Source organism: Hypanus sabinus, chromosome 3 (genome assembly GCF_030144855.1).
Source record: "Hypanus sabinus isolate sHypSab1 chromosome 3, sHypSab1.hap1, whole genome shotgun sequence".
NCBI classification, from domain to species: Eukaryota; Metazoa; Chordata; class Chondrichthyes; order Myliobatiformes; family Dasyatidae; genus Hypanus; species Hypanus sabinus.
In genome coordinates, this window is record NC_082708.1 from 159078934 (window position 1) to 159103071 (window position 24138).

General features: G+C 46.5%; 1 protein-coding gene across 3 annotated transcripts; it reads right to left on the reverse strand.

The window, feature by feature from the left end:
- Positions 1 to 7: 7 nt before the first annotated feature.
- Positions 8 to 21656, reverse strand: LOC132391810 (tRNA methyltransferase 10 homolog A-like). 3 transcript variants are annotated; one of them, XM_059965449.1, is made up of 8 exons: positions 21564 to 21656; positions 18378 to 18653; positions 16381 to 16543; positions 15323 to 15394; positions 3964 to 4038; positions 1052 to 1201; positions 761 to 866; positions 8 to 463 (listed from the first exon to the last, which is right to left on the reverse strand). In XM_059965449.1, exons 2-8 carry the CDS (start codon positions 18554 to 18556, stop codon positions 195 to 197), a joined length of 1014 nt encoding a protein of 337 aa, XP_059821432.1. In that variant the 5' UTR covers positions 18557 to 18653; positions 21564 to 21656; the 3' UTR covers positions 8 to 194. The 3 variants fall into 3 exon arrangements, with proteins under 3 accessions (XP_059821432.1, XP_059821431.1, XP_059821433.1); XM_059965448.1 differs by having other exon boundaries at positions 21521 to 21626; XM_059965450.1 differs by lacking the exon at positions 1052 to 1201 and having other exon boundaries at positions 21521 to 21626.
- Positions 21657 to 24138: the final 2482 nt, after the last annotated feature.

Genomic DNA, 24138 nt, shown 5'->3' on the forward strand with positions numbered 1-24138 from the left:
TCTTGACTAAAATTCTTAAAATAAATCCAATTCATTTATTAAAAATGATTTTTTTCTGTATTCACTGACTTAAATATCACATGAGGAATACGAGAACTATGAAGCCAAATGGAAAGACTTGATTTTGCTTTCTTTAAGCCATACAAATAAAACTTCAAAGCAACAGTCAAGTATTGAATCAAATTGAGAATGGACTACACTTCACCGTGTAGTTCTTCCTCGATCCCTATGCTTCTATCTTCACAATTTAAGTCAGTAGGCTTTTTGTCTTCTAGTGCACAAGCTGCTGACGTTACTGTCCCCGTTTCTGTAGAATCACAAGTGTCCGAGTCAGCACCAGCATGGTATTGTTCGGTGTTACCAACCTCTCCTGCAGGAACTGCTCCTTTGCGCTGTGGCAGCACTGTGAAAAATGCTTTCTCCCAATCTTGCTTCTCCAGATATGCCAGGATTATTTCAAATACTGCAGGAAAGAAAATAGTTCCATTTCACAATCAGTCAATAGGATGGAGAATTATTTTTGTGTCTAAATTCCAAGCCATTGACACCATCAAGAGGGCTTGAAAATTCCTCTGCAAAACAGCTGATGTATTTTGTTGCTGTTGGTCATTAGTTATATCTCTTTGTTATCTCATTGAGTCATGCAATTTAATCATATCATTGTAAATCATTCGTATGTAACACCCATGCTTTATCCAAAAAAAAAGAGTACATTTGATGTGGGCTTTCACAGAATGGAACTGATCATTTTACTACTTACCATGATTTACTGTTAAGACTTTGCGGCTATTCATTTTCACATAATTTCCAAGAGGAAGCTGGGCATGTGCGATTCCTAGCTTCAGTGCATTATCATATGTTAAACCCTGAAATAGCAGCCACATAAACACAATAAGCAATGTTTAGCTTGTTTTCGTAAAGTTCCTAATTGTGGGATTCCAACATTAAGAATAACTTTCAACATTCATATTACGCCACACTGAAATAAAAACTGCAAACTGCTCTAGTCTCAAAAACTGCTAGCTGTAAGGGTATAGAAGTTACAGAATACCTTGTGGTGATTATGATCCACCAAGCCACCAATGACATAAGCTTTGCTTGCATCCAGCTCATTAAGCACATTTGGGGAATCAGACGTAAGATAAATCAACTCTTCCTTCTTTATTATTTCACTGAAATGATTTGAGGTAACAGTGATTCCCTAAAAAGTTTAAATGATAATAAACCAGGTCAGTGTTGTTAGAAATTTATCAGCGTCAACTTGCAATAATACTACTTTTTGACTTTGTAAAATGTGCCAAGGCACTTCAAGCAAAATTTGGCCAAACCATACATGATATATTAGGGTAGCTGAAAGAAGATTTGATCAAAGAGATTGACAAGAATGGAAGGTTGTCAGAATTCCAGGCACAAGACACAATTAAAAAAAAAGATTCAAATCAAAATGTACACTAGAGCAGAGATCTGGGAGAGTTGTAAAGTTGGAAGGGATTACAAAAAGAAGGGTTAATATCATGAAGATGGGAAAACAAAGTTGAGTTATACCTGAACCAGAGGAGGGCCAATATCCTCGATCAGGTTTGCTAGAACTGTTGGAGAGGGGGTTTTAAACCAACTTGGCAGGGGGATGGGAACCAAAGTGATAGGGCTGAGGATGGGGGCAGTTGGTATACAAGCAGAGGCAGTGTGTAGTGAGAATGTCAGATAGGGCAGGCAAATGAGAGGGCAAAATTGCAGTGCAACAGGAACAAAATCAAAAAGAGTGTTATATTTGAATGCATGTAGTATATGGAATAAGGTGGATGAACGTGTAGCATAGTTAGAGATTGACAGGTATGACATTGTGGGCAACACCAAGTCGTGGCTGGAAGAAGATTTTAGTTGGAAGCTTAACATCAGGGGTACACATGGTATTGAAAGGTCAGGCAGGTAGGAAGAGGGGGTGGTGTGGCTCTGTTGTTAAAAAATTAAATCAATCCTTAGGAAGAGATTACATAGGATCAGAAGATGTTGAATCTTTGCGGATAGAGTTAAGAAACTGCAAGGGTAAAATTACCCTGAAGGGAGTTATGTACAGGCCTCTGAACAGTAACCAGAATGTGAGCTACAAATTACAATTGGAGACAGAAAAGGGATGTCAAAAGGGCAATGCTATGATAGAGAATCGAATGATGTTGAAATGGGAGATTTCAATATGCAGGTAGATTGGGAAAATCAGGTTGGTGCTGGATCCCAAGAGAGAATTTGTAGAATACCTAAGAGATGGCTTTTGAGCAGCTTGTTGTTGAGCCCACAAGGGGATCTGCCATCTTGGATTGGGTATTGTGAAATGATTAGGGAGCTTAAGGGATTCAGGAACCTTTAGGAGGCAGCGATCATAAAATGATAAATACACTTGCAATTTGAGAGGGAGAAGCTGAGGTCAGATGTATCAGTATTACAGTGAAATAGAAACATGAGAGAGAAGCTGGCCAAAGTTGATTGGGGGGGGACACTAACAGGGATGATGGGAAAGCAGCAATGACTGGTATTTTTGGGAGTAATTCGGAAGGCGCAGGATAGATGCATCCGAAAGAAGAAACAGTATTCCAAAGGCGGGATAATGCAAACGTGGCTGACAGGGGAATTTAAAGCCAGCATAAAAGCAAAAGAGAGGCCACATAACTGGATCAAAAATTAGGAGTAAGTTAAACGATTGGGAAACTTTAAAAAACCAATAGAAGACATCTAAAAAAACCTTGAGGGAAATGATGAAATATGAAGTTGTTAACCATAATATCAGAGAGGATACCGAAGTTTTTCATATATATATATATATATATATATATATATATATGTATATATATGAAGAGTGAAAGAGAGGTAAGAGTAGATTTTGGACTGCTGGAAAATGTTGCTGGAGAGGTAGTAATGGGGGACAAGAAAATGGCCGACAAACTGAATAAGTATTTTGCATCAGTCTTCACTGTGGAAGACACTAACTATGCTGGAAATTCAAGAGTATCGGGGGGGGGGGGGGCAAAAATGAGTGTGGTTGCTATTACCAGGAGGAAGCTGGAAGGTCTGAAGGTAGGTAAGTCACATGATCCAATGGACTACATCCCAAGGTTCTAAAAGAGGTAGCTGAAGAAATTGTGGAGGCATCAGTGATGATATTTCAAGAATCAATAGATTTTGGCGTTACCCCTTATCTAAGAAATGATGTGCTGACATTAGAGAGAGTTCAGAGAAGGTTCTTGAGAATGATTCCAAGAGCGAAAAGGTTATCATATAAGGAATGTTTAATGGCTCTGGGCTTGTACTCACTGGAATTTAGTAGAATGATGAGGGATTTCATTGAACCCTGTGAGCACAGCCACAGAATAGAAGGACATCCATTTAGAACAGAGATGAAGAGAAATTTGTTTAGATAGAGGGTGGTGAATCTGTGGAATTCACAGCCAGAGGTGGCTTTGGAGGCCAGCTTATTGGGTGTATTTAAGTCAGAAGTTAATAGATTCTTTATTAGTCATGGTGTGAAAGGTTACGGGAGAAGGCAGGACAATGGAATTGAGAGGGAAATGGGTCAGCCATAATGAAATGGCACAGCAGACTCGATGGGCTGAATGGCCTAATTCTGCTCCTATGCCTTATGAGCTTATACATTTTTAAAATACATGTTTTTCTGGACTCGGAGCCACTTAGGTAGGACAGCAAGCATTGTTTTTCCTTCTTTTATAGATCGTTTTCTGAAAAACATCCTAAAATATCATTCGAGGTCAGTGAGGTAGCATGTGAATGCCAAACCCAATAGTTTAAAAGAGAAATCGACAGGAACATCAATCTATGCTGGAGAATTTCTAGCTATTTTCAGGGCTATTTGATTTGTTCTGGTAAACTGCTCAGCCAGAACACAGTACAACAGAAGCAAAGACTCATCGTCATTTGCCCAATCAAACTATTCCATAAATACTTTCTTCATACCTTCCAGTTGACCCATCCTTTGTCATTTTCATCCATATTCTTCTTTAGTTGTCCACTATGACTGGTCAAGAACATCTAGAAAAGGAGGTAAAATAAGAATTAATACTTATTCAAAAGCTCCAGAGTTTATCATAATTACATTCAAACTTTCAACACCGTAGAACACTTAACAATGTCTAGAAAACAGCTGTGTACAACTTTAGACAAGTCACATTGAGTATTGCATGTAGTTCTGTCCACCACATGACAGGAAGATGTGGAAGCTTTGGAAAGTTTGCAGAAGAGTTCCACTAAGTGTGGCCTGGAGTACAGAGTAGAAGCTATAAGATGTTCAATTTTGTTAATTTTCAATCCATGCATTCTTTTAGGAGTTCAAGAAGAGTAAAAAACATGTTTCTTCATGATCATTTATTTTAAGGTTTAAACAAGGATATTTAAAACTGAGTGAGGAGCTGAGGACCAAAGGACCAAAATTAAAGAAAAAGATGGCATTTTTAACAAAAAAAATCTATCATCTTTATAATCCGGATAAGGGAAATTCCTTAGATAAGAATGAACCAATCAACTGCTGTACAACCATATTGCATGGATTATTTATTAAAAGTTAGCCAATGAAAAGTGAAAAGGGGTGATAAACCGTTATGTAACTGCTATACCGCTTTCTACCAGTAAGTAGAGGCAAAACACCACACATTGTGAAAAATACATGAGTTTGTTGAAGATACAAATTGCTAAAATTACAAATTATGTCAGTCAAAAAGAAACTATTGTGGCGACCCATTTCCTGGCACATCCGAACCGGCTCACAATTAGCCAGCTTTCTGGCTAAAGGAGATAGCCTACGGGGGTTTGCGAGCACAGAGCTTTGGAGCCTCTGCGCCACGGGGGGCAGGTTGAGGGAGGCTTAAAAGTGAGGCTGAGGATTTCGAATAAAGTTCTTCCTTCGACTGCAGTTACCAACTCTGTAACTGCGTGTCGTAATTTTAGCGTTGCATGTAGCACACCGCTACAATTGGTGACCCCGACGGTCCAAACGATTTTTGGACCAGAAATGACCGACGCCGCCTCTGTTCATGCAGTTTCGTTGAAACTGCCGGATTTCTGGACACAGCGACCAAACCTATGGTTCCAGCAAGCCGAAGCCCAATTCCACGTTCGCCAGATCACCTCAGAAGACACCCGCTACTACTACGTGGTGAGCTCCCTCGACCAGGACACAGCGGCCCAGGTCGCGGAGTTCGTACAGTCGCCCCCGGCAGACGGCAAGTACACGGAATTCAAAGCCCTGCTCCTCAGGACTTTCGGACTCTCACTGCGCGAGCGGGCTGCCCTTTACTGCACCTGGATGGCTTGGGCGACAGACCTCCTTCGGCTTTAATGAATGAGATGTTGTCTCTGGCCGACGGACACACACCCTGCCTCATGTTTGAGCAGGCAATCCTGGAGCAGCTGCCCGAGGACATACGCCTGCTACTGTCCGACGCGGTGCAGCCCGGGCGGACTTGCTGTGGAACGCCAAAAAGGTGAGCGGGGCGTCCATCGCACAGATCTCCCAGCCACGGTCCCTGCAGCAAACCAGTCCAGGCCCGGCCGCAGAGCCCGCCAACTCCCAGCCCAATGAACACTGGTGCTTCTACCACCAGCGGTGGGGCACAGAAGCCCGCCGCTGTAGCCCGTCCTGCAAGTTCCCGGGAAACACCAGGGCCAGCTACCTCTGATGGCTATGGCGGCTGGCCATCGGGATAGCCTCCTGTATGTGTGGGACAAGCGGTCGGGACGCCGTTATTTGGTCGACACTGGTGCCGAGATCAGCGTCTTACCTCACACGAGTTACGACACCCGCAACAGGGCACCGGGTCCCCCCCGAGGGCTGTGAATGGCAGCACAGTAAGGACCTATGGCACCCGTACGGTGCAGCTACAGTTCGGCTCCAGCCGGTTCACGTGGGACTTCACACTGGCCACAGTAGCCCAACCGCTTCTGGGTGCGGATTTTTTGCGGGCTCACAGCCTACTGGTCGACCTGCCCAGGAAGAGGCTGGTCCACGCCGAGACCTTTCAGACGTTCTCCCTGTGTGCAGCCCAGTTGCCAGCCCCTCACCTCGACTCCATCACGCTGTCCGACAATGACTTCACCAGGGTCCTGGCGGATTTCCCATCGATTCTGGCACCGCAGTTCACGGCAGCCATGCCCCGACACAGCGTACAGCACCACATCCCGGCCTAGGGACCACCCCTCCACGCCCGTGCTCGAAGGCTTCCCCCGGACAAGCTCCGACTGGCGAAGGAGGAGTTCAAGAGGATGGAGGAATTGGGGATCATATGGAGGTCCGACAGTCCATGGACATCCCCCCTGCACATGGTGCCCAAAGCGACAGGAGGCTGGAGACCGTGCGGCAACTACCGCAGACTGAACGAGGCTACCACACCGGACCACTACCCTGTGCCACACATTCAGGACTTTGCAGCAAACCTGCACGGCGCACGAATCTTCTCCAAGGTAGACCTCGTCCGAGGGTACCATCAAATCCCGATGCATCCTGACGACATTCCCAAAACGGCTCTCATCACCCCGTTCGGCCTTTTCGAGTTCCTCCGCATGCCGTTCGGCCTGAAGAATGCCGCACAGACGTTCCAGCGGTTAATGGACACGGTGGGACGGGACCTGGACTTCGCGTTCATCTATTTGGACGACATCATCATAGCCAGCAGCAGTCGTCAGGAGCATCTGTCCCACCTCCGTCAACTCTGCGCCCGACTGAGTGAGTACAGTCTTACAATCAACCCCGCCAAATGCCAGTTCGGACTCGATACCATGGACTTCCTGGGCCACAGGATTACTAAAGACGGGGCAATCCCTCTGCTCGCTAAGGTAGATGAGGTCCGCCACTTCCCCCGACCCACCACGATCAAAGGCCTTCAGGAATTCGTAGGTATGGTCAATTTCTACCACCGCTTCCTCCCTTCCTGCCCGGATCATGCGCCCCCTGTTCGCCCTGACGTCGGGTCCGAGCAAGGACATTACCTGGGACGAGGAGTCCGCCGCCGCTTTCGTTCAAACGAAGGAAGCTTTGGCGAATGCCACAATGCCAGTACATCCCAGAATGGACGCCCCTACCGCTCTCACAGTGGACGCATCTAACACGGCAGTCAGTGGGGTACTGGAGCAACTCATCACGGGTCGCTGGCAAACCCTGGCGTTTTTCAGCAAACACCTGCGACCGCCCAAGCTCAAATACAGTGCTTTCAACCGGGAACTGTTGGCGCTATACCTGGCAATCCGGCATTTCAGGTACTTCTTGGAAGGTAGGCCCTTCATCGCATTCACGGATCACAAGCCGCTTACCTTTACGTTCATGAAGGTGTCTGACCCCTGGTCGTCCCGCCAGCAGCGCCATCTGTCCTACATCTCTGAATACACGACGGATGTCCGGCACGTCTCGGGTAAGGACAATGTCGTGGCAGATGCGCTCTCTTGCCCTACCGTTCATGCACTTTCCCAAGGGGTAGACTTTATGAGGCACTGGCAGAGGCACAGCAGGCAGATGAGGAGATTCCGAGTTACAGAACTGCAGTCTCCGGTTTGCAGCTCCAGGACCTCCCCGTAGGCCCGGATGAGAGGACCCTACTCTGTGACGTCGCCACCGGCCAGCCCCGTCCCGTCGTCCCGACAGCCTGGCGGCACTGTGTTTTCGACTCCATTCATAACTTGGCGCATCCCTCCATCCGGACAACTGTCCGGATGGTTTCCAGCAGGTTCGTTTGGCACGGACTCCGCAAACAGGTCGGTGAATGGGCCAAAACATGCATGCACTGCCAGACGGCCAAGGTGCAGCGGCACACCAAAGCCCCACCGCAGCAGTTCCATCCCGCCCACCGGCATTTCGACCACATTCATGTGGATATCGCGGGCCCCCTGCCAGTGTCGCGCGGAGTCGTGGACCGGTTCACAAGATGGCCAGAGGCGGTCCCGCTCACCGACACCACCTCCGAATCTTGCGCCCGAGCCCTGATCACCACCTGGATATCTCGCTTTGGTGTACCGGCCCACATTACCTCTGACAGAGGCACCCAGTTCACCTCCAGCCTGTGGTCAGCTATGGCCAGCCTTTTGGGGTCTCAGCTGCACCACACAACTGCCTACCACCCACAGTCGAACAGGTTAGTGGAGTGTTTCCACCGTCACCTGAAGTCAGCCCTCATGGCCCGCCTGCGAGGAGCCAACTGGGCGGACGAGCTTCCCTGGGTCCTACTCGGCATCCGCACAGCACCCAAGGACAACCTGCACACCTCGTCGGCCGAGTTGGTATACGGCGCGCCCCTGGTCGTCCCCGGGGAGTTCCTACCAGCCCCACGGGGGCAAGAGGAAGATCCCGCAGCAGTCCTGGGCAGACTATGCGAGAAGCTCGGTAACCTGGCCCCCATACCCACTTCACAGCATGGGCAGAACCCGACCTGCGTACCCAAAGACCTGCAGAACTGTAAGTTTGTGTTTGTACGAAGGGGCGGGCATCGGCCTCCGCTGCAGCGGCCATACGAGGAGCCGTTTATGGTGCTCCGGAACAACGGGTCCACGTTCGTGCTGGACGTTGGGGGGAAAGAGGAGGTTTTCACTGTGGACCGACTCAAACCGGCCCATGTGGACCTGGCGCAACCGGTCGAGTTTCCGGCACCTCAGCGCAGAGGCCGACCTCCCAAGCAGGTTCCGGCCCAGACTGTGGACATTGGGGGGTGTATCGCCGGTTCTGGGGTGGGGGTTATGTGGCGACCCATTTCCTGGCACATCCGAACCGGCTCACAATTAGCCAGCTTTCCGGTTAAGGGAGATAGCCTACGGGGGTTTGCGAGCACAGAGCTTTGGAGCCTCTGCGCCACGGTGGGCAGGTTGAGGGAGGCTTAAAAGTGAGGCTGAGGATTTCGAATAAAGTTTTTCCTTCGAATGCAGTTACCGACTCCGTGTCGTAATTTTAGCGCAGCATGTAGCACACTGCTACACTATGATTAAAACTACGATTTTAATCTTGCATTAGTTCAACTAATATCTTATAAAAAGTATAAAAAACAACAGACTTCAACAAAGGAGAAAAGCTTTAAGGAGATTTACAGTACAAGGGAAGCTTTTTCCCCCACAGAGTATTGTAGGTGCCTGAAACATGCTACCAGGGGAAGTAGTGAAAGCAAACAAGATACTAATGTTTAAGAGGCATTTAGACAGACACGTGAACATGTGGGGGGAAAAGAGGGATTGGGATCATGTGTAGGCAGGTTGGATTAGTTAGCAGTTGGCACTGGCATGATGTAACAAAGGGCTTGTTCCTATGCTGAACTGTTCTACATTTTAACAGTGAAACATAGGCTACATCCACACTAGACCGGATATATCCGTAACCGAAGCTTTTTCTCTTTTCTCTTCATTTTGAACCACCGTCCACACTGGAAAACAAAAAAATAACACAGGGATACCTAGATTTTTCAAGTTCCATCAGGCGCAACAAATAATGTGCCAGAGGAACCCTGCAGATTGAGTAGTACCTGTGGGAGGAAAACAATTATTAACGTTTCCTGTCAAAATTCTGCATCAGGCCCGGTTTTGGTGCAAATCATCAACAATTCCTTTCCTCCCACAGATGCTGCTCAACAGCTGAGTTCCTTCAGCAGATTGTCTGTTGCTTCAGGTTACAGCATCTGGAGTTTCTTGCATCTCCATGAAGTTCCTTCACTTTGCCCGCTGTCCCTTAGCATAAGATGAACTCTTGACCTCACAATCTACTTCATCATGACCTTGCACCTTATTGTCTACCTGCTCTGCACTTTCTCTGTAAACGTAACACTTTATTCTAGAATCTATTATTGTTTTTCTGGTACCATCTCAGCACTGTGATAAATTGATCTGTCTGGATGGCATGCAAAACAAAGAGTTTCACTCTACCTCGATGCATGTGAAAATAATAAACCAATTTACTATGGTATCTACCAACTTACTTTGGTATTCATGTTCTCCTCATCCATGAATTACTTTGTATTCTCGCTTTCTTATTTAGATCAAATTAAGTAGTTCTCCTTGCACACAAATAATAGCGTAAAACTGTTCTTGGGCTTCCAGCCAGGTGCAAGTATCGATTTTAACCGACAATTCGACATTTTTGTTATCAAAATATTGGATGAAATCAATGCCTGTACTAGGTTAGAAGCCCATGAAGAGTTTATTTGTCATATATGCCAGGAAAGTACTCGATCCCTTTTCAACCACAAATAATAATACCAATTTTTCATTAAATACTGCTCTAGGACCTTTGATATATACCTGAATGGAAAGGTATATCTGTGGCGACCCACTTCCTAGAGCACTCGAACTGGCTCACAATAGCCAGCGTGCCGGCATAAAGGCCAGTCCCAAAAGGGCGCCAGGTCTGCTTCACTAACAAAGGGAAAAGCTTGTGCGGGACTGTGAATACGTGCCTCCTACAGCATCCGCGCCTGGGGAGGGCGGGATCAGGGAGGCTTTAAAGCGAAGCAGTGAAGTTCGAATAAAATCTTCTTTAACTGCAGTTTACCGACTCCGTGTTGTTATTTCAGCGCTGCGTGTAGCACACTGCTACAATTGGTGACCCCGACAGTCCAAATGATTTTTGGACCGGAGATGAACGACGCTGCATCTGTTCATGCAGTTTCGTTGAAACTGCCAAGTTTCTGGACGCTGCGACCTCACCTGTGGTTCCAGCAAGCAGAAGCCCAATTCCACGTTCGGCAGATAACCTCAGAGGACACATGTTACTACTACGCAGTGAGCTCCCTTGACCAGGACCAGGTTGAGGAGTTTGTACAGTCTCCCCCAGCAGACAGCAAGTACACGGAATTCAAAGCCCTGCTCATAAGGACTTTCGGACTCTCACGACGCGAGCGGGCTGCCCGTTTACTGCACCTGGCTGGTTTGGGGGACAGACCTCCATCGGCCTTAATGAATGAGCTGTTGTCTCTGGCTGGAGGACACAAGCCCTCCCTCATGTTTGAGCAGGCATTCCTGGAGCAGATGCCTGAGGACATACGCCTGCTGCTGTCCGACGCGGATTTCAGCGACCCTGGGAAGGTGGCAGCCCAGGCGGACTTGCTGTGGAAAGCCAAGAAGGTGAGTGGGGCGTCCGTCGCTCAGATCACCAGGCCATGCTCCCAGCAGCAAACCAGACCCGGCCCGGCCACAGAGCCCGCTAACCCCAGATGCAGGGGTGGAGAGCCCAACGAACAATCGTGCTTCTACCACCAGCGGTGGGGCGCAGAAGCCCGCCGCTGTAGCCCGCCCTGCAAGTTCCCGGGAAACGCCAGGGCCAGCCGCCTCTGATGGCTACGGCGGCTGGCCATCGGGATAGCCTCCTGTATGTGTGGGACAAGCGGTCGGGACGCCGTTTTTTGGTCGACACTGGTGCCGAGATCAGCGTCTTACCTCACACGAGTTACGACACCCGCAACAGGGCACCGGGTCCCCCCCTGAGGACTGTGAATGGCAGCACAGTAAGGACCTATGGCACCCGTACGGTGCAGCTACAGTTCGGCTCCAGCCGGTTCACGTGGGACTTCACACTGGCCGCCGTAGCCCAACCGCTTCTGGGTGCGGATTTTTTGCGGGCTCACAGCCTACCGGTCGACCTGCCCAGGAAGAGGCTGGTCCACGCCGAGACCTTTCAGACGTTCTCCCTGGGTGCAGCCCAGTTGCCAGCCCCTCACCTCGACTCCATCACGCTGTCCGACAATGACTTCACCAGGGTCCTGGCGGATTTCCCATCGGTTCTGGCACCGCAGTTCACGGCAGCCATGCCCCGACACAGCGAACAGCACCACATCCTGGCCTAGGGACCACCCCTCCACGCCCGTGCTCGGCTTCCCCCGGACAAGCTCCGACTGGCGAAGGAGGAGTTCAAGAGGATGGAGGAATTGGGGATCATACGGAGGTCCGACAGTCCATGGACCTCCCCCCTGCACATGGTGCCCAAAGTGACAGGGGGCTGGAGACCATGCGGCGACTACCGCAGGCTGAACGAGGCTACAACACTGGACCGCTACCCTGTGCCACACATTCAGGATTTTGCAGCAAACTTGCATGGTGAACGGATCTTCTCCAAGGTAGACCTCGTCCGGGGATACCATCAAATCCCGATGCATCCGGACAACGTCCCCAAAACAACACTCATCACCCCGTTCGGCCCTTTCGAGTTCCTCCGCATACCGTTCGGCCTGAAGAATGCTGCACAGACGTTCCAGCGGTTACTGGACACAGTGGGTCGCGACCTGGACTTCACTTTCATCTATTTGGACGACATCCTCATAGCAAGCAGCAGTCATCAGGAGCATCTGTCCCATATCTGTCAACTCTACGCCTGACTAAGTGAAAACGGTCTAACAATCAACCCGGCCAAATGCCAGTTCAGACTCGACACCGTCGACTTCCTGGGCCACAGGATTACAAAAGACGGGGCAACCCCTCTGCCCGCTAAGGTAGACGCAGTCCACCATTTTCCCCGACCCACCACAATCAAAGGCCTTCAGGAATTCGTGGGTATGGTAAATTTCTACCACCGCTTCCTCCCTTCAGCTGCCTGAATCATGAGCCACCTGTTCGCCCTGCTGTCGGGTCCGGGCAAGGACGTTACCTGGGATGAGGAGTCCGCCGCCGCTTTCATTAAAACGAAAGAAGCCTTGGCAAACGCCGCGATGCTAGTGCACCCTAGACTGGACGTCCCTACCGCCCTCACAGTGGACGCATCTAACACGAAAGTCAGTGGGGTACTGGAGCAACTCATTGCGGGTCGCTGGCAAACCCTGGCGTTTTTCAGCAAACACCTGCGACCGCCCGAGCTCAAATACAGTGCTTTCAACCGGGAACTGTTGGCGCTATACCTGGCAATCCGGCATTTCAGGTACTTCTTGGAAGGTAGGCCCTTCACCGCGTTCACGGATCACAAGCTGCTTACCTTTACGTTCACGAAGGTGTCCGACCCCTAGTCGTCCCGCCAGCAGCGCCATCTGTCCTACATCTCTGAATACACGACGGATGTCCGGCACGTCTCGGGTAAGGACAATGTCGTGGCGGATGCGCTCTCTTGCCCTACCGTTCATGCACTTTCCCAAGGGGTAGACTTTGAGGCACTGGCAGAGGCACAGCAGGCAGATGAGGAGATTCCGAGTTACAGAACCGCAGTCTCCGGTTTGCAGCTCCAGGACCTCCCCGTAGGCCCGGGTGAGAGGACCCTACTCTGTGACGTCGCCACCGGCCAGCCCCGTCCCGTCGTCCCGACAGCCTGGCGGCACCGTGTTTTCAACTCCATTCATAACTTGGCGCATCCCTCCATCCGGACAACTGTCCGGATGGTTTCCAGCAGGTTCGTTTGGCACGGACTCCGCAAACAGGTCAGTGAATGGGCCAAAACGTGCATGCACTGCCAGACGGCCAAGGTGCAGCGGCACACCAAAGCCCCACCGCAGCAGTTCCATCCCGCCCACCGGCGTTTCGACCACATTCATGTGGATATCGTGGGGCCCCTGCCAGTGTCGCGCGGAGTCGTGGACTGGTTCACAAGATGGCCAGAGGCGGTCCCACTCACCAACACCACCTCCGAATCTTGCGCCCGAGCCCTGATCACCACCTGGATACCTCACTTTGGTGTACCGGCCCAAATTACCTCCGACAGAGGTGCCCAGTTCACCTCCAGCCTGTGGTTAGCTATGGCCAGCCTTTTGGGGACTCAGCTGCACCACACAACTGCCTACCACCCACAGACGAACGGGCTAGTGGAGCGTTTCCACCGTCACCTGAAGTCGGCCCTCATGGCCTGTCTGCGAGGAGCCAACTGGGCGGACGAGCTTCCCTGGGTCCTACTCGGCATCCGCACAGCACCCAAGGACGACCTGCACGCCTTGTTGGCCGAGTTGGTGTACGGCTCACCCCTGGTCGTCCCCGGGGAGTTCATACCAGCCCCAAGGGGGCACGACGAAGAACCCGCAGCAGTCCTGGGCAGACTACGCGAAAGGCTCGGCAACCTGGCCCCCATACTCACTTTGCAGCATGAGCAGAACCCGAACTGCGTACCCAAAGACCTGCAGAACTGTAAGTTTGTGTTTGTACGAAGGGGCGGGCATCGGCCACCGCTGCAACGGCCCTACGAGGGGCCGTTTACGGTGCTCAGGAACAATGGGTCCACGTTCGTGCTGGACATTGGGGGGAGAGAGGAGGTTTTCATGGTGGACCGCCTCAAACCAGCCGATGTGGACGTGGCGCAACTGGTCGAGTTCCCAGCACCACGGCGCAGGGGCCGACCTCCCAAACAGTGTCCAGCCTGGACTGTGGACATTGGGAGGTGTATCGCTGGTTCTGGGGGGGGTTATGTGGCGACCCACTTCCTAGCGCACTCGAACCGGCTCACAATAGCCAGCGCGCCGGCATAAAGGCCAGTCTCAAAAGGGCACCAGGTCTGCTTCACTAACAAAGGGAAAAGCTTGTGCAGGACTGTGAATACGTGCCTCCTACAGCATCCGCGCCCAGGGAGGGCGGGATCAGGGAGGCTTTAAAGTGAAGCTGTGAAGTTCGAATAAAATCTTCTTTAACTGCAGTTTACCGACTCCGTGTCGTTATTTCAGCGCTGCGTGTAGCACACCGCTACATATCCTCATTTCACGTTATGTTGGATGGCATCCCTGATAATGAAGCCCTCCCTCAGATGAAAATCAACCATAGATTATGTAGTCAAAGCCCAGCAGAGCAGTTTCTGATACCTTATAGTTAAATTGCAAGATTGTTAACCAATCACATTAGTGTCTCAGTTTAACATCATTGATGTGTGCTAAATTAGACTCAGTTGGTAACTTTCATCTCTATTTACAAAAGATTACCAATTCAAATACCATTCTGGATACCAAAGAATACAAATCTAGATTCAGATTCCGGTACACACTGAAGCAATATTAGAGACATTAAACTGTGACTTTGTCTGTCCTCAAGAGAAAGTAGCGGTAATATTTGAAAGAAAAACATGGAGATTCTCTCTGGTATCAGCACAATGTTTACCCTTCAAAACAATTCTATTAAGAAAGATTTTCAAGTCTTCATCACGTTGCTGCCTGTGGTCTATTCTACAAACTAAATTGGCTTCTGTGTCACTTGTATATCAACAATCATCACTGTCTAATTGGCTATAAAACTGTTCGGGATATTACGGTTCTATTCTCAAATGTTTTCACAACCTAATATGTTTTACTTAAAATTACCTGTAATGACCACCAAGTACTGAAAAGAATTGGATTCAGGAGTAAAATTCAACTTTTTACTTCTCCAACCTGCAGTCAAGCAACTGAAACTGAACGCGAGACCTTACCTTTACAGGATGTGATGCTCTTCGATTTTCCGCATAACACCTTTGAATCTGATTATGCAGCTTTTTGACATCCTAAATTAAATAAAACAATTTTTACTCTTGTGCACACACTTTATACCTTTGTGAATGTTGAACAGCAAAATAATGCAAACAAGGGATGCACTTTACACTTACAAAATCATATTACTGGTCAGTTTTAACAGCATTTTTCATCAATGCATCGCCCAAAACCCATTCAACGATGGGAGAACAGCATGAGACCATGAGGTACACTTAGAATATAAGCACAGTAAATCTTGCAATCGTCAGGTGACTTCGACTTTGTTTTTAAACTCAGACAAAGAGTGTACTATCAAGGCAGCAATGAGTAATTATCACTTTCAAGAGAGAAGGAACCTGAAGACTGAACTTTGAATAATTAAACAGAAAGAGGTGGAGGGTAATATTTTTAAATTTATGAGTAATTATTTTTAAAAGACATCAAACATTTTTGTGGGAGGTCACACAGAAGAACATTTACCACTATGCCACTGCGTGCTGATTCATTATAACTATTTGGCCTCCAGTTTGATCATTTACAGATATGTCAACATCTGTATTTTAAAACAAAAAGACATCAGCTTTGACTGTCCAGTTTTGGAACCAGGTATGAATCTCTATCCCTGCTAGCACTCCTGCAGGAGAAAAATACCCACGATTATGTATAGCAGTTGCCCATGGGAGTGGTATTTAGTGGGTTGAGGTGAGTAGTGCAGCCTCTTAGTGCTGGGATGCCGCATCCATGGGTACATCCTGCCCAACAGAGTGAGCCCAGGCTATTGACTACATGTACTGACAGTCTGCTGATTTTGTGTTCAATCCCATCACCTCTGTTGGATGCAATGCAATCTGCTGCCTCCCCATCTTTTTGTGTGGTCCATGAAGGTCTGTCCAACCTGGAGATTTCCCAATGTTAACAGGTTCAACGCTGGTGCTGACTTTTAAACTTGTTATAAAGGGGAGGTCTCTAGCTGAGGACAGCTGTGAACTCTATCTATGCTATTTTCACTCTTTCTCACCTTCAGCACCATTAAACTATCAAAGCTGCAGTCCAATGCCACACGAACATTACTTGGAATGATATCTTTCTTAAAGCGCTTTTTAGTAGACTCTTCAATCCCATCTTCGATCCGAGTTTGACGTTCTAATTTCTTTTTAAGTTTCTTCTCTTTACGTTTCTGTCTGACCCCAGAGGAAGAAAAATATTAGTCAAAAATTGATTAGTTTAGAAATTTAATTCTACTATTGGTGAGTGAAAGGTTTGTAGCTATTCAATGTAAAAGTCCTCATTGTTATTATGAACTAAACTGGTCTGCATTCACTGGTGTCTATGGTACTGCAAAGGTGGCATTGAATGGACAAGGACAAGGTTAGTTTCAGGTGATTTGCCGCACTGGTATTTTCCCAAGATGGCATATGGTACACTGATTAACTTGAAATCACAGTTCTTAAAAAGGGCCCAGTACATGAACAGTTAATACAGTGTGTGATGCCTTAATCTCTTTCAAATAACCTTTCCTGCAACTGAAATGAACTCTTACCAGTGTGGACTATCGATCCTTCTAATGGAGATCAAAGTACATACAGTATGTCACCATTTACATCACTGACATTCACTTTCTTGCAGGCACTCACAGCAAATACAAACACAACAGAATTAATGAAAGACTGTATCCAAGAGGATGGACAAACAACCAATGTCCAAAAGGCAACAAACTGCAAATGCAAAAAGAAAATAATAATAATAAATAAGTGATAAATATTGAGAACATGAGATGAAGAATTGTTGAAAGTGCGTCCATAGGTTGTGGGAACAGTTCGATGATGGGGCGAGTGAAGCTATCTCCTCTTGTTCAAGAGCCTGATGGTTGAGGGGTAATTACCGTTCCTAAACCTGATGGTGGCCCTCCTAATCCATGTTTTTTCCTTTGCACACTTTAGCATTCTGGGCATGACTTGGCAATGAATTAACTGAAGCATAACTGAGATTCTAGAGGTGCCAATCATTGATATACAGGAGATATCAAAAGCACTAGCTGCACTTATCAGGTCTAAATTGGATCATAGGAAGAGCACAAGGGCAATTGGGCAGCATAAAAATTAAAATGTTTATTGGAAATCTGAGGTAAACAGAAGGTGATTCCCTTCTGGGAATTATACATTTTTATTCATTTTCTAGCATCCGTTGTATTCTGTCTCTCACAGCCCGAGTCTGTTCTTTACTTCTTAAAAAAATTTCCCTTATCCATCTACATATGACTAGGCTATTCTAGTATAATACTTCATTACTAAAACTCCAAGCAAACTTGTTACCAAACTCTGGATCTTGGGAGTCAATGCCTCCCTCTGCAACTGGATGCCTGACTTTCCGACCAACAGATTCAATCACTTCGCCAGAGTGATTCTAAACCATGGTGCTCCATAAGTTGCGTCCTTTGCCCCCTATTCTACTCCAGACTGCGTGGCCAGATTCTGCTCTCACCCCATCTGTAAGGTTGCAATGATACCACCACAGTGGGCTATATCTCAAATCACTATGGAGTACAGGAAGAAGATAGAGAGCATAGTGACATGGTGTTATGACAACAACCTTTCCCTTAATGTCAGCAAAACTTAAGAACTGATCCCCTCAACCCTTACCAACTTTTACTGGTGAACCACAGAAAACATCACATTTGGATGCAAGCAACACACACAAAATGCTGGAGGAACTCAGCAGGCCAGGCAGCATCAATGGAAATGAGTACAGTAGGCATTTCAAAGAGTTTGGTATGGCGACTGCTTCACACATGATCACAAGAAAGTGCAGAGAGTTGTGGATACAGCTTCTATTTCACAAATAAAGAAGATACGTTGGGGGCTATTAGAAAGTAGAAAAATCAAAATGCAGATCATAGTGAAATATCAAAACAAGTTACCATGTCACTTGACAAGAGAGATTTTGACTTCTATTCATGATATAAATTATGTCTCTAAGGAAATTAAAATGGGGACATATTTGTTCAATAACACATACTTGCGTTGCTCTTTTTGGTCCTGCCATTGTTTCTCCCTCATTAACTTCTTCATCTGTCTTTTTGATATGGGCTCCTTTCTGCCAACGTTCCATTCATTCTCCTTTGATTGATTTTTCTCATCCCTGGATTCACAGTCACTGATTCCACTCTGTTCCACTTCTTTATCCTTTGAATCCATATCTTTCAAGAAGGCTTCAGAAGGTTCTGCCCCTTCACCATATGCCTGAGATCCCAAAGTGGACAGGACTTTATAAACAGTATGCTACCTCATCACACTAAAATTTGAGAAAAATAATAAATTAGTTCTGGTTTAAAATGATAAAAATTTCAAATATACAGTGAAGAAAAGACATTGATTGAGAATTTCAGCAGCTTTTCTAAATTTCTGAGAAAATTGCCTTTGCAAATGGCACAGACATAAACCACGCTATAGTTATAAGAAGTTTTGTTCCAATCACACTTATTTTTTCCAGTTCTACAAAATCCTAGCCTAATGAAAGTTTTGCACACCTATAACATGGCATTTCCTCATTTATAGTCACTGCCTCAGTCTACAACCTGTCCATCTGTGCCACCAGTTTCAGGAAGCTGTGAACATCCACTCTTAATTACTTGATCGATCTGCTTGTTAACCTTTGGAAAGCTAGATCATTCTATGATTACCTGGTCATCCCAAACTGCTTTACAAGCAAAGTAATGCTGAAGTGCAGTTATTGTGGTCAGGAAAGTAAAAATTCTTCTCCCCCCCCCCCCCCCAATTAAATGGAAATAAATGTAGAATTTTCTAATTTATACTGAGGATTCTTTGCACACAGCTGAAGGGTGAACAGATGAAGTTTCATTAAGAAAATTGGGTTCTCCGTCAGGTCAACACACTCTCAGCATTGCACTGGAGAGCTACCTCAAATGTTTGTGACCCCGTGATTCAAAAGAGTGCAACCATTTGACCAATGAGATCACCACTCATTCTTATGAATTCTAGTGAATACAGGCCCAGAATCATTGAACGCTCTTCATATGACAAGTCATTCAATCCTGGAATCATTTTTGTGAACCACCTTGGAATTCTCTACAGCTTCAACACATCCTTTCTAAGATAAGGGGCCCAAACCTGCTCATGATTCTCCAAGCGAGGCCTCACCAGTGCTTTATAAAGTTTCAACTTACATCCTTGCTTTTATGTTCTAGTCCTCTTGAAATGAAAGCTAACATTGCACTCACCTTCCTCACCACAGACTCAACCTGCAAATTAACCTTTAGGGAATCCTGCACAAGGACTCCCAGGTCCCTTTGCACCTCAGTTTTGGTATTTTCTCTCTATCTAGAAAATAGTCAACCCTTCCATTTCTCCTACCAAAGTGCATGACCATACAACATTGTATGCCACCTGCTATTTCTTTGCCCATTCTCCTAACATTTCTAAGTCCTTCTTTAGCCTTTCTACTTAGAACATAGAAAATCTACAGCATATTACAGGCCCTTCGGCCCACAATGTTGTGCCAACCATATAACCTACTATAGAAGCTGCCTAGAATTTCTCTACTGCATAGGCCTGTATTTTGTTAAGCTCCATGTACCTATCTAACAGTCTCTTAAAAGACCCTATTGTATTCGCTTCTACGACCTTTGCTGGCAGTGCATTCCACGCACCCACCGCTCTCTGTGTGAAAAACTTACCTCTGACATTCCCCTTGTATCTACTTCCAGGCACCTTAAAACTATGCCCCCTTGTGCTAAGCCATTTCAGCCCTGGGAAAAAGCCTCTGGCTATCCACATGATCATTGCCTCTCATCATCTAATACACCTCTATCAGGACACTTCTCATCCTCTGTCGCTCCAAGGAGAAAAGGCCAAGTTCATTCAATTTATTCTCATTAGGCATGCTCTCTGATCCAGGCAACATCCTTGTAAAGCTCCTCTGCACTCTCTCTATAGCATCCACATCCTTCCTGTAATGAGGCAGCTTCCTCAAAAGTACCTGCCTCTCCACCTGTCTTCATATCATCTGCAAACTTTGCAACAAAATCATGAATACCATTATCCAAATCATTGAGATATAATGTAAAAAGCACACAGAACCCTGTGGGACACCAATAGTCACTGGCAGCCAGCCAGAAAAGGCTCCCTTCATTCCCACTCTTTGCCTCCTGCTAGTATCTTGTAACACCTAGGGCTCATAGCTTGTTAAGCAGACTTATGGTAGCACCTTGTCAAAAGCCTCCTGAAAATCCAAATACAGTACACAACACCAACTGCTTCTTCTTTGTCTATCCTGCTTGCTATTTCTTAACAGAATTCCATCAGATTTGTCAGGCAAGATTTCCCCTGAGGAAACCATGCTGACTGTGGCCTATTATGTGCCTCCAGTACCCTGAGACCTTGTCCTTAACTCCAACGTCTTCCCAAACACTGGGGTCAGACTAACTGGCCTTTAGTTCCCTTTCTTCTGCCTCCTTCCTTTCTTGAAGACACTTTCTTGAGTGACATTTGCAGATGGTAGGGAAATTTACCAAGATGCTGCCTGGATTTTAGGATATATACTACAAGGAGAGACTGGACATACTGGTATTGTTTTCTCTGGAGTATCAGAAGCTGAAGGGAAACATGACGAAAGTTTATAAGATTATCAGAGGTATAGATAGGCTTTTGGCCTCTTTTCCCCAGGGTAAAAATATCAAACAACAGAGGGCGTGTATTTAAGATAATTAAAAAGATGAGTAGGGCAAGTGTGTGTGTTTTTTTACGCACTACAGTGGGTGCCTGGAACGCGCTGCCAGGGAAATTAACGGTAGTAGATAATGATAATAACGTTTGAGAAGCTCTCAGATGGACACGTGAACCAACAGAGAATGAAGATATGGACCACGTGCAGGCAGATAGGATTAGTTAAAATTTGCATCGTAGTAAATACCGACATGATGGGCCAAAAAACCTGCTCCCCCACAGTGCTGAGGGTCAGAAGAGGGAGAGGGGCCGAGGGGCCGCCAAACTACCTATTCCCATGGAAACGTCCTCAGCCAATCACCGCGCGCCGCTGTATCACCCCGCCAGCGCTGCTCAAACCTCGTTGTGGTGGCTAAACGGCGCCTGGACGAGATCCTGGGGGCGCTGGTCACCCTGGCAGGGAGTTTTCTGACCCACCTGACTGTATATGAGAGGGCCGCTCTGCTGTCGGCGAGAATACCTAGATCACAGCTGCCGAATCCGCAGCTTCGCCAGTCACTACCAGGCCCGGCGCACATCTATGACATCATCACCCTGCCCCCGCAGGGGCGGGTCCTCCGGAGGTCAGATTGAGGTGATACTCGATGTCACGGGATTCCTAGTTTTGGGACCTTCTCAGAAAGCCAGTGTTTGAACATTCTAGTGAATAAGATTTAAGGGGTAAAGTAACACTAGAAATCATTGCCCAGGGCCTCACACGAAATCATCCCTGAAATGATAGCTAGGAACTAGCCACAAAATCTGCTCCAACCTTTTCCCATTTCACCTTCGTCCGTGACAAAACATCCTTTGATAAGAAAACTAAAATTGCATTTGAAGATCTTGACCTGAAATATTAACTGTCGCAGTCCAGATGAAGGATCTGTAACAAAACCGCCGACTGTCATTTCCCTGCAAAGATACTGCCTGATCCACGGAGTTCTTATAGCTTTTTCGTTTACTGCTCCGGATTGCAACAGGTATAATCCCTTGTATCTACACAAAACTCCAGATGGGATATTACCAAGATCCTGTGCAGTCGCAAATCCTTCTGCATCTGAAGGCCAACAGAGTATTTGCCTTATAATTGCTAACAACTCTAGCGAGTTTTTAGCATTGGCATTTTTTTGACCAAATGGATAAAAAAAAGTACTGACAGAGTGACATTAAAGGTCATGAAATCTTGGTGCGCAAAACCAATAGTCTTTACTGCAATTGCACATTCTACCCCAAAAGGTTGGTGGCATAGTGGCATTAGCGCTGGACTTCTGGGTGAGAAGTCCCAAGTTTGAATCCAGCTGGCTCCCATTAAGAGCTGGTGATCTCTAAAAAAAAACTCACTTGGCAGAAGGCAATGGCAAACCACTGCTGTAACTTGCCTAGTATGCGTGTGATTTCCCAATACGTCAGAGCGCCGTGGAAGAAAATCATCCACTACCTGGAAATAATTCTGGATGTGACCTACCTACCTACCTACCCCAAAAGGCTTTAAAAAGTGTCATTAGGATGAAATGCATCAGTTAAATTTATATTTAAGAATTCTAGAAATTACTTTGCCACAAAGAGATTTGAACGAAGTTTTTCGCAAATTATTGCAAGATGATGTCTGTAGATTTTTCAATACTAATAATAATTTATCAATATCATTCAATAAAAACATTTTCTGTCTTAGAGAGGCAAAATTAAAATAACTAGTGGTATGATTTATACATGAATGGACAACCTAGGATACTGGAATAGTTGATATGATGTTCAAATTTGAGGCACTTATTTTAAGTTAATTCAGTTAGCATTAGCCATATTACTTAAGAATTAAGGAAGTGATAAACAGATATATCCTCTGTTTAGTTAGGTCTGCGACTGATACCAGAACATTTCATTCCCTTTATCACGGTACTATCACTAACGTTTATAATGATGTAAGTTAGGTTGCGAGATGACAGTGCTATTTCGAGGCAGAGTGAGATTGATTTGCTAATTCCACTGTCAAGATAGTTCGGTGACTTCAGTATTGCCAAATCACCTGGCTTTTATAGGGAGAAATTGCTCTAGATTTTTCCATAATTTTTCAGTTTTTTAGATGAGGCTTCCTCCCACATCCCAAAGGGTTCATTAGCCAATATAAATTGCCTGTAGTGTGTAAGTGAGTGGCAGAATATGAATGAGCTGATGAGAATGTAGGGAAAATAAACATTGGGATTACTGTAAATAGTATTTAATGTTCGGTGTTTCATGAAGAACCTGATGGTGGTGAGAAAGAAACTTGTTGAACTTTGAGTTGTGGGCCTTCAGGCTGCTATGCCTTCTGCTTGATGCCAACAATCAGAAGAGGGTACGGCCTGGATGTCACCTTCCTGAGATATCTGTTTCCTTTTGTAGATGTCCTCGATGGTGGGGGGAGCTGTACCTATGAAGAACTGGCTGTAACAAACTTCTGTTCGGAATCTCTTGCATTCCTGTGCATTGGAGTTTCCATACCTCACCATGACGCAAATAGAATGCTTTCAGCTGTACATCTGTAGAAGTTAGTCAGAATCTTTGATAACATGCTGAATCTGATTAAACTTTGAAGTAAGTAGAGATGCTCGTGCACTTTCATGGTTGATATATGTGCTGGGCTCGGGATATGTCCTATAAGTTGTTGACATCAAGGAATTTGAAGCTGCACGACCTTACCATCAAAGACCCTTCAGTGAGGATTGGCGTTAATTTACCCAGTCCTTTGGTTTTGCTGACACTGAGCAAAACATGGTTGTTATGTCACCACTCAACCAGCTGACCTATCTCACTTATGGAATCTTACGTGAATTTGTAGATGGTGTTGAAGCTATACTTACTGAAACAGCCATAGGTACAGAGAGAGCAGAGCAGGGGGATTCTACCACTTCCACAGTGTGGACGTTACCCAGAAGATAGAACACAGAAGTTGTGCACTTAATGTACCTTTACAGAGATCTCTCTGGCTACTTCCAAGGGCACAAGGCTATGTCCTGGAGATCTCCATGAGCACCTTGCAGGAAGAACATGCTTTCGTAAACTTTAGTTCTGAGTTTTAC

Excerpts from the sequence above, each read along its gene's own strand:
- LOC132391810 (XM_059965449.1), bottom strand. The coding sequence starts at position 18,556 with ATGGATTCAAAGGATAAAGAAGTGGAACAGAGTGGAATCAGTGACTGT. Across the intron at positions 1,202-3,963 it reads AAGGATGGGTCAACTGGAAG|GGAATCACTGTTACCTCAAA; the intron begins GTATGAAGAAAG and ends TAAACTTTTTAG. Across the intron at positions 464-760 it reads AGTCTTAACAGTAAATCATG|TATTTGAAATAATCCTGGCA; the intron begins GTAAGTAGTAAA and ends TCTTTCCTGCAG.